The 13671-nt window shown below is 37.4% G+C and overlaps 1 protein-coding gene across 5 annotated transcripts in view; it reads left to right on the forward strand.

The window, feature by feature from the left end:
- Window positions 1-13671, forward strand: part of PHF20L1 (PHD finger protein 20 like 1) — a gene marked incomplete at its 3' end in the record, with an annotated part of 56709 nt that overhangs the window by 9644 nt on the left and 33394 nt on the right. For 2 of the 5 annotated variants that reach the window (XM_082298229.1, XM_082298230.1), the window contains exons 6-9: window positions 2444-2506; window positions 6103-6310; window positions 6958-7089; window positions 11857-11939. In XM_082298229.1, coding sequence (XP_082154355.1) covers window positions 2444-2506; window positions 6103-6310; window positions 6958-7089; window positions 11857-11939 — 486 coding nt within the window. Of the gene's footprint in view, window positions 1-2443; window positions 2507-6102; window positions 6311-6957; window positions 7090-11856; window positions 11946-13671 lie in introns of those variants that run through there. The other 3 variants (XM_082298232.1, XM_082298231.1, XM_082298233.1) reach the window with 3 other exon arrangements.

The following is a 13671-nucleotide window of genomic DNA, read 5'->3' on the forward strand; positions in this document are numbered from 1 at the left end:
GTTGTTTTGTTTGGTTTTTTGTTTTTTTAATATCTTGAGACAGTATAAGTGTCAGTAGCACAACTAGGTTTAGATTAGTCTTTATTCTAGGCCTGGCACTGCCTTGCTTCACCAGTTTATGGCTGATGCCTCAGAGTGTGCTGCTCAAGTGGCCTTGCCTCTCTGAAATGTGTGGCTGCTGGACACTCCATTGCTGACTAATCTGTTCACAAAGTCTTGTCTTACAGAGTTGACAAACCCAGGGGCATTCAATGACTTTTCCTTCTGGTGTCCTTTCAGGAAAAAAGCTTTAGCTTGTCAGCAGTCTGTGCTGCTGATTTTTCTTTTTAATTTCATTTATTCCCCACCCTCTGCCCATTGTCTCTTGTTTGCTACTATGAGAGCTTTTTGCCCACGTGTTCTTACTGGCTGTGGGTTTTTTTTCCCCCCATATCAGAACTTTTGGGCATTCAGGCAGATAAGTATTTCTTACCTCTTGTAACATCTAGTTGCTGTTCAGGAAGAGATGCTGAATAAAAGTTGAGAGAGACTGTGAAGTAGAGGACATGTTAGTAACTGGGCCTGTCTTTATTTGTGAAAGGAAAACACTGAGAACTCTTACATGCTTTCAGTGGAAATGCCATTGCATTTATCTTGCATGGTAACTGTGTTTTTATAGTTAATGAGAAATTACTCCACTGAAACTATTTGAGACAAAACCCATGAAATTGCTCTTTATTTACTCTTTACTTTTCTTCAGAATACTCCTAACTTTGCAAACTTCAAATATTTCATGATTACCATTGTAGCCATCCATATTGTGACCAGGGCAGATGGATAATTGAATTGGCTCGAGAGCATCTCCACATCCTGGCCTCCTGGGTAAAGGTAGCTGTATAGTAGGGTTGATCCTCTATGCAAGGGACACTGGAACTTAGTGGAGACACCACTGCATTATTTAAAAGATGTTTCCTGAAGGAGATTAAACTGAAATCTATAGTCACACAAGCCCTGGCTTCTTGCTTCAGTCTTACAGTAACTGTGTTGAACCATTGTGTAGTATTTCAAGGAATACTGTCAGTTTGACAGTAAGTTAGGAAGCTAGTGTTTCATTTTACTTCATAAAAAGCAAAACTTGGATAATGTGGTTGTGACTGAAAAGAAATAAGTCTTTTGTGACAGTGGAAAGAGCTCCCTCATTCTGTCCTGTGCTTTTTCTAGGGAGCAGTGTTGTGTCTAATCTCAAGTTACTACTCTTAGGCCACAGGCAGTTTCAGCTTTAAAAAAAAAATAGTAAATCCATTACTTCACAACCATTATGTTGTCCAGACTTGTTTGGTGGCAGTCCAGCTCATCTGTTATTTCTAATTTTTGTCAGTAGTTGAGAGTTATGGTGCCACTTATGCTTCTTGGGGGTTGAATGTATGCTGCTTCAGTGAAATCTTGAGAAGGAATGAGGGGGAAAAATTTACACTTGCTGAGATGGATTTAGAATTTTTAAGTTGTCTGGATGCAAGAACACCTCTAACTGTGCTTTCTGTAGTGCTACTTGATATTAGTTGTAGCATTTAATCCTGCAAAAGTAGAAGTAAGCGTAAAAGTCTGTAGCTTTCAAAGGCAAAGATATAATTTTTCTTGCAACTTTTCTGCATATAATGCTATGGAAAAATGTTTGTTTTTCTAATTGTTTTGTGTTATTTCAGAATAAAAACGAACTAAGATTTGGTTTGAAAATCAGTTATCTGAGACTGAGCTTTGTCTAAGCCTCAAACTCCCACGGATGTTTTCGTTCTTTTGCATTATTTATTTTATAAGAAAATATTTACTATAATTTGTATACAAAAAGTTTGCATACAAAAGTGCCAAGACTGTAAACTGATTTCAAAAATGGTAGAATTGTCAGATGCAACACTTCATGCTTCCTTTAAATCTATAACTTGTTTTTTGTCTGTTTCCAAATTAAAAACCACATTTCTGGAGATGAATGTAAGCTTAAGATACTTCAAGTTCTTCCAGTACATCAACAGATTTAACAAATGTTGAGGTCTTTGTGGAAGGTGTGCACTAAGCATGCAGAATTTGAATTACTTGGAGAGTGCTAGAGATTAGTTAATACTTTGATTTTAGCTTAGCGTGACTCGAAGGAAGAGACTGTCAATGCTATAACACAAACTATTTTTGAGTTGCAGCAGAAGTGTGTTTTAATAAGACCCAGCTGTGAGGGTGGAAAGGCAAAATTTTTAAAGAGTGGAAAATATTTGTGTGTCTCAGTGCAATGGGCCTTGAGGTTCAGTTGTGGTTCAGATAAGCACAAATTAATTGAAATCGCACAGATCTGTGACCAACGTAGTACAGAGAGGGAAAAAAGGAATATTGAGACTGCCCTTGTGAGAGCACATATGAAGTATTTGGATAACTTACTTTTTCTGTTTCATGTTTTTTGTTTTATCTTCGATGTAATCAGGCGCGCGAGAGGGAGCAGATAGCGCCGGAGCTGAGATTAGTGACGGAAATCGAACCAAAAGAAGTGAGTTTTGAGGAGGGATTTGAAGGAGAGGGAGGGGACTTGGCACACAGGAAGAGGAAGCTGAGGAAAAAGCATGGATTTGCGAATGGGCCAGAGGAAAAAAGAAGATGTGACAGGAGACAATGTGAGCCAAGATGTAGGTGGGGCAGACTGTGTAGAATTGAAAGGTGAGAGTAAGGAATCCAGGCTTGATGTGGAATCAGCCAGTCAATAGATTCATGTTTTATGTATGTGTATGTATGAATGTGTGGGAGTTGGAAGTTATGATGTGACAGAAGAGGAAAACCAGCTGAAGCTTTAGTACTGTGAAGAAGCAAAAAGGTGGTGGTTGTAGGCAGGTGAAGGGAGAGCGATGTATGTGTGAATTCTGCTATTGACGCAAGGGTTGGATTTTAGAAATTATTCTGGTTTTGCCTTCCCACTGTTGCAGGATTAAGGTTACACAAATGAAGATTTTAAAATACAAGTTTTTTAGCCAATTGATGTGTAAGGCTATTGGGTAATTTCTACTGATGTATTTCTCACTCGTGCAGTTTCCTGTGTTTTGATTTAGTGAATCTAATTAGCATAATGACAGTTTTCCTCAGTAGTCATAAAGTAATGTTTTGTTTTCTAACTGCTGTGGGCCATTACTATTCTCCTGTCAATTTTCTCAGCTTACTTGAAAGGTGAATTTTAGTAAGAACGAAAAAGAAGGAAATACACATTTTTGATTTATTTTATATTTCTTTTAAAGTTACATATGTAAATGAGAAACTCACTGAAGTGAGATACTGTGGGAAGTGGGAAATCAGGCTGGATGGTGCAGAGTAACTGGAGCAGAGTTACACAACGACTTCCAATAGAGAGACAATGTCAGGAAATGAAAGAAAAGTACAGAAAACTTCTCTTAGGAGGATTTTGCTTGTTTATATTTGGGTCCTTGGCTTTGTCTGATCTGGGAAAATGTCCTACTATTAAAATACGTAGCTAGTTTCTGTGGTATCTATGATATTTAGTATCCTGTTATTATGGTTGATAGAATAGATACCATGCTACTAGCCTAACACAGATTTCAGAAGTTATTGTGCTTTGGGATCCCACTATCATTTCCCAGTTTAGTTAATTTTTTTCTAAAAATTCTGGAAAAGTCACAAAGGTATCTTTTTGAAGGAGGAGTTCCTGTGCTTTTCAAAAGAAGTATAGTCACCTTAGCATCTTAGAAGCTGAATAATTCTCACATGTCAGGAGCTGTGCTGCTGAGCAGTCACTCAGCAGGAATTCAAGGTTAAAAAGCAGGAATTAACTGTGTCACTTTAGTGCCTGTATATTTACTCCAGAGCCAGAATAAAAATGGACCCACAGAGTTTCTTAACAATTCAGTGTCATGAAATTGTTTAGGTTGGAAGGAACCTCTCTATACAATCTTGTCCACCCCAGCTGCTCAAGGTTCTCTTCACTGAGTTTGAATTTACATGTTAATCTAGAAAAAAAGTATAACTGTCACCATAATGAATGTGTCTCTGGCTTCTGAATGTTTAACCTTTGTTTGTTTCATTGTTATGTGTCCTGCTACTGTAAGATGCATGTTGTATGAACCGTATCCCAACAGTGAAATAAAATACAAAGAAAACCACAAAACCCCCTTCCATGTTGCCCTAGCTGCCCTTAGACCAGGAGACTTGGTCAGCATGGTCCTTTGAAGCTTGATATCTTCTGAAAGCTTCTGATTCCAGGGTGCTTAGCTTGACTGAAAATTAGAATGCTCTTTAGAAGCTATTTTGATGCGGGCTGCACTACTTCCCCTTCCCACTTTTATCATAAGATCCGATCTCCAGCCGTGTTACTGATCCTCTTCGTCCTTTGGCCAGGGTACAGTGTAAGACTTGTACTCGCAGGTGTCCTAATTCCTCACCACCACGAATAGCTCAATCTTTTTTTTGTCCTGCTGCATGGGCAAGGCTCTGGATGGACTGGAGCTAATAGGTGTGCTTGTTTTGGCTGGCCAAAAGAGAGGTATGTGTGCTTTTGATTGACTATGCAGCTGGCAATTAGACACACTCGTTTGTGCTGCCATGTCACCTGCCACGTCACCAAGTGGCCTCAGTAGCTGCCTGTTGTGTGAGCATTGCCAAAGTGCTTCCAAACTTTGCTGCTGGCTAGTGTGAGTGTCTGCCTCTTTGCATTGACAGTGTGGACATGGAACACTTTATCTTCGAAGAATCAAAACTGTTGTTGTTTCTAAGTACAGAGGTTGGTGCAAAGAAGAAGCGTAACTTATGTAAAGCAGTGATTTAAAAGTATTGAACTATGGAAAAGGAAAAGCATCATACAAGGAGAATTAACACTGTATTTGTGTTATGATTTCCTCGTACATCAAAGAAGGCAAAGAAACCCTCAGCAGAACAGATACTTGAAAGACTTGTAATACGTAATGAGCGGGGAAAAAGTTGCATTGGAACAAGATTCATAAAAACAAGCTACTTTAGGTATCTCGTGTGATGACATAACAAGGAAATATTCCAGAATAAAATAGTCTGTATGCCGTTGGGGGAAAAATAAAAAGTTCTATTTGTAAAGCACTCATGAGTAACTAGACAAAAATAGTCTTTTTCATATTTTGTGTGTGATAGTACTTGTAATTCAGAGCACTCAGATGCTTAATTCTGACTGGTTGATCATTTCTACTGCCTTGTGTACTGCACATAACTTCTCCGTGGAAGAATTCTGTACCTCAGTGTTACAGAAAATTAGAAAAAATACTTTAGCCAAAAGGATCAAGTTACAATTTTTGCAGTCAGATTGATCCCTGACATTCCGGAGACATAAGGCCGGAGTCTCATCACTCTAGTGAAAAGAGCTTGGCTCTGCTTTGAAAGTTCTCTCTGTTGGCTTGTAGGGGAGCTTGACTTGGTCTAAATGCCAAAAAGTAGATTAGATTGGGATGTATTGTTCGCCCCTTGAATGTTTCTGTATGGTCAAAATAAGCAATTACACAAAATTACATTTAATTACCTTAAATACAGACTGTGAAATTCAGTCATGTTATAGAGTACTTCATTGAAGATAGTGATTGAAACCTGTGATACATAATACAAAAAGAGTAAAAGAGTCTATAGTTACTCTAGAAACAAAGGTGTAATGAGATAGGAGTTATCCATGGTTTAAAAATTTAGTTCAGAAGGAATTCTATGCAGTTGGACAATGCTTTGAGGTGATTGTAGCTTTGCATAATAGGTCAGCAACTATGGAATTGTGTGTTTCAAAGCCAGAAGGGTAAGAAAAAAAGTCAGTCTTCTAGAATTGGGAGCTCCTGGGTTTCTAAAGCAATGACACAAAAGTAATTTAACAGGGAATGTGTACAGCCAGAATTCTATATACAGTGTTTTTTTTGAAAGATTTTTTTTTCTTTTTATCCACATGACATACTGATAATACTTCAAGATTATCTGGGCAATTTGGGAAACTCAATTTTGCCACTCTTTGAGTAGTAACCATAAAAACAGATTAAATTTCATTTGAACATTTCTAGATAATATTCACTGGGTTTATGAGTATTTTCTGTTTGAGTCTTAGGAACTTTATAATACTTACTTACCATTTTTTCCTTTTTGGAGGATTGGATAGCTTTGGTCAAAGCTGCTGCTGCAGCAGCAGCCAAGAACAAAGCAGGAAGTAAACCTAGAACCAGTGCAAACAGCAATAAAGATAAAGAGGACAGAAAATGGCTAAAAGTCCCATCAAAAAAGGAAGAAACCTCAACTTCTACAATCATGCAGGAAGTCCAAAAAAAGGAAGAGGAGCCTACATCTAGTGACACATTTGGTAAAAGCACATTCTGTAAATACAAAATTGGTTTTTCTGTAACGTTGAACTCCTGTTGTTAATTTTGCAATTAAGTAATAACCAATATTTCTAGAAGAAAATGTCTCATTTGCTAGTATGATAGCTTTGTGATGCATAATGATAATCAGTTCAGAAACTATTTTTATCAGATAAATTTAATTCAGTCAGTATTTACTCCTTGTGCTAAACTTCTGACTAGCTTAATTAAGAACAGAACATAGTTTTTTAATTACTTCATTGTACAGTTTGGTTCATATTACTGCATCTTCATTCTCACCTATGAGATAATCCCTGCTTCTTGTTCTAAGAAAAAAACTAATTCCACTATGCATGATATATCAGTACTCAGGAGTGCTTGAAACTATATCTGAGTTGATAAGATCTGTTCATTTTAAGTCTTTAATGCTTATTTCTCATAATATCGAGTAAAAATTACAAATTTTGAGGTAATCTGCATTTTTGTTTCAGTATGTAATTCTAGATCTTCAGAATGTGTCATTTTCCTTTTTTACAGACATTTAAAGTTTCTTTACTGCATTATTCCACTAGCAGTTCTGAAATGCTTAAGTATTTTGGGTGTTACGCATTTATAAAACGTGAGTTAATGAGGTTTTTCTTGTGTTTAGAAGTAGGATTTCCTGTAGTGGATGTTCCAAAGATGGCCTTTGTGCAGGCAGAGAGCACGTTATCACACAAGAGGAAAAGTAATCTAGGCAACTCATTTCAGGCAAAGAGAGCTCGTCTAAACAAGATCACTGGTAAAAGACTTTATTTGTCATTGACTTTGTTCGTTTTTCATGTTGTGAAATACACATGCTTGTAAAGAAGGTGCTGAAGTAGATTGCATAGAAGCACATTCATGAGGCAGATGGTCACTGCAGTCTGTACTTGTTTGGAATTTTAAAGGAATCCATAAATGGTAAAATCTACCTGGTTCACAAATTGGTTGCAGACTATACTTGGTCTTTTTAGTTTTTTAGGACGGTAGCCATCCTGAATGGATGAATTTCTTGAGTATGTTTTGCCTCCAGCTGTAAAGTTTTCTCCATTATTGGATGAATTTGGGGTCTATACAACTTCTTAAGAATGTCATGAATTGCATACTACCACTGTAAATTAAAGCTGTTTTTAGCTGTGGAGAAACAGAAAATATTTTGCCATAAAGTGAAATTGTTGCTAAAAAGAGTTTGTCATTTAGAAATATACAACACTACAAATTGAAGCTATAAAGATCTGAATTTTTTTTTAGTGTCTAGGCATTCACTCCCTACCTTTATTGCTCAAAGGCATTAATGGAAAACAGGGATATTACTAAAGAATGCATTCTATACAACAGGAAATGGAATTGGTCTTGTCTTTAAAAGCTGAAAGATGCATTTATTCCAAAATTTTATAGAAATTTACTTACCTGTGAAAAAATTGCTTCAATTTATATTTCTCCTAATAAGAAAATTGTGTTGCTAGCATTGATCCTGTCAATATTTTGGATGAAGTCGTATGTTTGTAACTGTGCTGGGAAAGTATCAGATACATTTCAAAAGCTGGGTTGAAGAACATTCTGAAGTCCCTCCCTTAACAGAGGAGCCCTTGGACACACTGTAAGATAGAAATTCATCCCACTCATTATTCTAGTAAATAATATTTAGTGTGGGGGCTGGTAGACTTCTCTGTCCTACAAATGAGAGGGTTTTTTTTTTGAAGTATATAAAAAGTCTTACTTGTTTCTATTAAACAAAAGCAACCTAATTTGCTAAAATGCATAGTGAGGGTTTTTTTCATACTTTTGGCTTATCCAGCCTTTCACTGGTCTGCAGTGGAGGATGTTTAGTTAGTTTTCTTATGAGAGTGGTTCTGTTTCAGTCTCTCAGTCAGTAGAAAATAAAATTATATGAACCATGGAATGGTTTGGGTTGAAAGGGACCTTAAAGTTCACCTATTTCCAATCTCTCTGCCATGGGCAGGGACACCTTCCACTAGATCTTGTTGCTCGAAGCCCCATCCAGCCTGGCCTTGAATACTTCCAGGGGTGGCGCATCCACAGTGTCTCTGGGCAACCTGTGCCCTCACAGTAAGGAATTCCTTCCTCATATCTAAACTAAATCTGCTCTCTTCAAGTTTGTCCTATCATGACATGCCCCTGTAAAACATTCTTTTGCAGCTCTCTTGTAGACCCCTTTTAGGCATTTGACTATAAGGTCTCCCTGGAGCCTTCTCTTCTCCAGGCTGAACAATCCCAATTCTCTCAGTCTTTGCTCACAGGAGAGGTGCTCCAGCCCTCTGATCATCTCTCATCCCTCCTCTGAACTCATTCCAGCAGGTCCATGCCCTTCCTGGGGGGCGACTCCAGAGCTGGACACAGCACTGCAGGTGGGGTCTGAGCAGAATAGAGGGGCAGAATCACCTCCCTCATCCTACTGCCCACAGTGCTTCTGATGCAGCCCAGGAAAGTGTTGGCAGCTCATGTCAGGCTTTTCATCTACTGTCCAGCTTTTCATCCAAGAAAGGATGAAAAGAATCTGTTCTTTTTGTACAAAGGAAGCAGTCTTTAGAAAAATCCGTCTTCCGCCTCCAGGATTGTCACTCCTGGAAGGCTCCTTCTTTGGTTCCAAGTTTTGTTAATGGATGTCAAACCTATCAGCCCCATTTCTACTCTCCCATAGTACATACATCCTCAGTTAAGTTCCAGTTTAATTGCTGCCATGAGCAGTAGTAGGATAAGAGGTAGAGACTAGTGATGTATATTTACAGAGCCCTGTTAATTTCTTTCCAATAGCAGTTAATAACAGAAGATACCAAAATCAGCTGAAAAACATTTACCTTTAGAAAACATATTTGCCTGTGCTTGTGAGTAGATTCTTTTTACGTCAGGAGCTTTATGAGAATCATAGCAGTGAGACAGGTTCATACAGACTGAACTGAATAATCAGAAACCATGATTTTGCAGCCATTGACCGTGTTACTATTTTAAAAACAGTGTGTCTGTCTCCACGAAGACATATTTGGCTAGCAGAGGATGTGTTACCTTTCAGTGAAAGTGTATTAATCCTTTAACTACTAGAAGAAAATTTTCATGCCTGGTAGATACTTTGCGTATCTGTTCTCAAGTTAACACACTTCTGCAGCTCATACCATAGTAAGTTTTTTTTTTTACTGTACATTTTGCAAATGTGACTGCTAATGATCAAACTTTTTCTTGCTACATGTTTATTTCTTATGCTTGAAATACTTGAATATACAATATATTGTATATCCGTATACACTTGCATTGTGTCATTTTTGTCTCCAGCACAAGCTTTTAGATTTGAAGGAAGGTTGGGAATCATGCTGGTGTACCCATCAGAGTGGCTACAAAAGAATCATAGCTGTAGCATTGTAGCTGTTAGGAAAACATTTGCCAGGTTTTTATGGCTGTATTGGGGAAATAGTGCAAAGCATGTGATTGCAGGAGGCTGTCGGACGGGAACTCTTCCCTGGATTTCAGTTCAACATTCAGCATTTGATGCAGAAGGGTCTCTTTGTCTGCTGCAAGGCCCACAGCTGCATCAGGTGTTCTTTGCTCACCATTCAACAAAATAAAGTTGCTTCCTTTGCTCCTTCTTTTGCTACCAGCACTGGTAGAAATTACATTTCCCAAAGGTGAAGAATATCTCCTGTTAACCACATATTAATGTCTTCTTCCAATCAGTTTTGCTTCTGTTGGAATGTTTGCTTCCACATCATCTACTGCTGTGTTGGTACCTAAAACCAGATAATATCTGCAGTGAGCTTACAGAACAAAATATTTCTGGTTCACTGGGCCACTGCATGTTTTTGCTTTTTTAGGTGCTCTTACAGACAGAGGATGGTGAACCTGTGGTCCTGGTTTGTAGTAGCTTGTGAAGTTGCTTTGTCCTACAGGCATGGTGCCTAGTTTGAAAAATACTTCATGGGGTAGAGAAAAAGGAACTAATAAGGATTATATATTGACAGATCTGAATCTGGATTCATTTCATGGCTTGAATTTCTGAGCACTGATCATCTAGCTAGAACTAAAAATCAGAGAATCTGAGAATCACAGAATGACCTTAAAGGTCATCTAATTCCAACATTATCCACTAGACCAGCTTTCTCACAGCCCCGTCCAGACTGGCCTTGAACTCTCCCAGGGATGGGGCACTCTTCTCTGGGCAGCCTGTGGCTTATAGAACCACAAAAGCTTCCTCATAAACTGTAGTACTTTTTTTTTGTATTTAAAACTCCCATTTTGAAAATCATTTTATGTTTTTTATATAACTGCGTGATAAAGAACACTGTGATTTTTGCAATGTGATTGAAATAGGATAATTTAAGTTTAAAATGTTTATCTAGGTCCATAAAACCTAATTCTTTTATGTAGTCTAATGCAGAATTAAAATCTTACCTGATAATATTACTTGTTTTTTTCTAATAGGACTAAGTAAATTTCTGCTTTTCAGTTAACCTAAACTGAAGCATAACTTAATCTAACATAAGTAGTAAATGAGTTAAAACACCTGGTGTTTATTGTTGAATGCTGAAATTTTCTTTGTTTTGTTTTAATGTCCTGAACAGTTCCTGAGAGCCCAAACTTCACTAATTTATAATTCCTTGGGCATTGTGCACCTTAAAATAATTTTGGGCATATCTGATTCATCAAAGCAACAGAAATTTCCTCTGAATTTGTCAAGTTATTTTTGAGGACTTCAACATTTCACCCTCAATACTGACATTCTCACAGATTATAATAGTAATTTATATTCAGATTTATAGTTTTCAGGTTTTCTCAGTTCTGTTTTTTCTTAATGGCATAGAACTTCTGTCTCTGCATTGTTAGGCAATTAAAGCTTTTGTGTGAGGTACAACTGAAGCTATTGCCTTATGCTTTGCTGACAGAAAGCTTTCTTGTTTTTGTATTGCCTTGTCTATTACAGATTTTTTGTAGTAGTGATATTATACATAAGTTTGTGAATGAAGTTACATATTCTAATATATTACTTGCTCCCAGTACGGTCATCTTATTGAGGTAATTTGGGAGCTCCACTGCTGAGAATATTTGTTTGGAAATTAAATCACTTGTTATGTTATGTCTCTGAAAGCTTTGCGCGTGTTAGAGTTAAGAAGTAGTAATGCAAATTCTGATGTGAATTTCTCAAAGACTGGAAAGGGGAGAGAGAGAAAAGTTTTGTAAGTAATTCTGATTTCAAAATTCAGTTACCATAAGTTTGGTTTTAAAGCTCAAGTGCTTGGGCTTTGGAAGGATGGCGAGGCTTTATTTTAGAATTGATAATTTGATTTTCATCTTGTGCCAAAGAAATGCTTCCTATGTAAGGATGCCATTGTTGGAATGTCCTTTAACTTCTTGTTTCTTCTAATTTAAAGTGTTCAGCTTTGTGTGGAGCCACTTCAGAAAGAGTCGTGTTGTAGATTTATGCAGTTCATATTTCCTGTCTTGATATTTTGCTTCTTTTTCTACAAATTCTTGTTGCAAGGTGCTTCTAACTAAAAATCTCTGCAACTTTTCTCCTAAGGTTTATTGGCATCCAAAGCTGTTGTTGCAGATGGTGCTGAAAAAAAGGAAGGCAACAAAGAAACAGCTCCAGTCCTGGAGCAGGTATGAAATGGTAGAGTTTGATTCTTTTGCAAAGTTCCCACTGGAGTGTGCCATGGAGATGTAGTACCTACAACATTAAAATTTTCCCCTTCAGATATAACAGGGAACTGAACATTTATCTTATGTTTACATTTCTGGCAGAGCCAGAAGTATGGAATTTAATTGTCTCTAAACACAGTGTTGACTTGAATTTCAATAATGAGCTTTTGTGTTAGAAAACTGACAGAAAATAAAGTAAAATAAGGTCTCTGTGCAACAAATATGAGGAGACCAGTGTCCCAAGGTCCAGTTTTATAGCTGGAACTACGACTGGCTTAGAAACAGGCCCTTACACAAATTTAATTTGTGTTTGAAACAGGGTTTTTGACATCACATAGAACTTCTTTTAAAAGAAGTTTCTTTTATATTGTAAGAATTTGGTGTTGTAGGCTTGTATGTGTTTTATGAACTGCTCAATGAGCCATACATTTTGCAAGGGTGTGTATTTTAATAAATACAAAAAAGAAACTTTTAAATAATGTTAAGGGTCTGATTTTTAAACCTGCATATTGGCAGGATCTGGAGGCTGCCATTTTGTCTTTGGCTTATTGCACCGTGTTCAGGCATTGCTTGACTCTGAGTTGTGCATTATCTTGCATTTAAAAAGGGCTGAATGCCTGAGCATGGGAAAGCAAGCTAAGGGTGAACAGTAGTCTTGATTCAGGACATCTTTGTTTTCCAATTATTTAAATCAGAGCCTTAATGTAGTTTTAATACAGCTTTTTTGTATGCATTTTCATTCTTCTTTAACAGCAGCATTTGAACAAAGTAGCCTTGCTGCCTGCAGTTCTTTAACGAGCACTTCTGTTCTTTAGCCCCGGCACACTCTATGAACAATCCCTACCCCAAACCTGTTTTGGTATTTTGGTTGTACTGGTTCTTTAGAGCTGATATATAATTGCATTGCTCTGGTTTGTCCATTGATGCTGCATTGGATGAGTCAGTGGAACCTGATTTTCTGTTTTTGATGCTGTCACTGTCAGGGCCAGTGGAGCCACTGAGGTGCCGATGCATTGACCGATATTTTGCATAAAGGTTTACAGTGTATTGACATGACATTCCATTTCTCAAATTTTTGCATATTAAAGATGCTATGATTTTCTTGCTACTGTGTGTGATATTTTCAATGTGCAAAAAACTGTGAAATGGCTTACAGCATGTTGTTTTTGGGAGAATCATTACAATGTAAATCTTGCCATGCAGAATCCCATTGCAGTGAATGGGACTTTGTGGTTTACATAGACTGTGTATGCAACAGTATAAACTGCAGTGCATATTTACTATAACCTTTTTGTTATTTCTTAGACTTAGTAACTCGGCTGTTCCTGTTTTATTGATCAGATATAAAAAACAAGATGTCTCTGTCATTGTTTACATGCTAATGGTCTGAAAAACCTCATTTTTTGGAAATACGAGTTAAGCTCCGTTAAAGAGGCATCTAAAATCCCAATTTGTCCTATTCCTTTGCTTCTAACTAAAACCAGAAACCTCACAAACATTTAAATGCTTGACTGTGGGGAGGAAATGTTTTGAGCTTAAAGCTTTTTTCACTAACTTCTTGCCCAAACTCAAATTAAAATGGCCGAGTTATAAACCTCCCCAAAAGGTTTTCCAGTAGCGAAGCTGACATTCCTTAGAGGCTTTGTCTGCTACTGCTATAAAATTGAGTGGCTAAAATATCTTCTAGGTTTTC

This window comes from Coloeus monedula (assembly GCF_965178545.1).
Source record: "Coloeus monedula genome assembly, chromosome: 1".
NCBI classification, from domain to species: domain Eukaryota; kingdom Metazoa; phylum Chordata; class Aves; order Passeriformes; family Corvidae; genus Coloeus; species Coloeus monedula.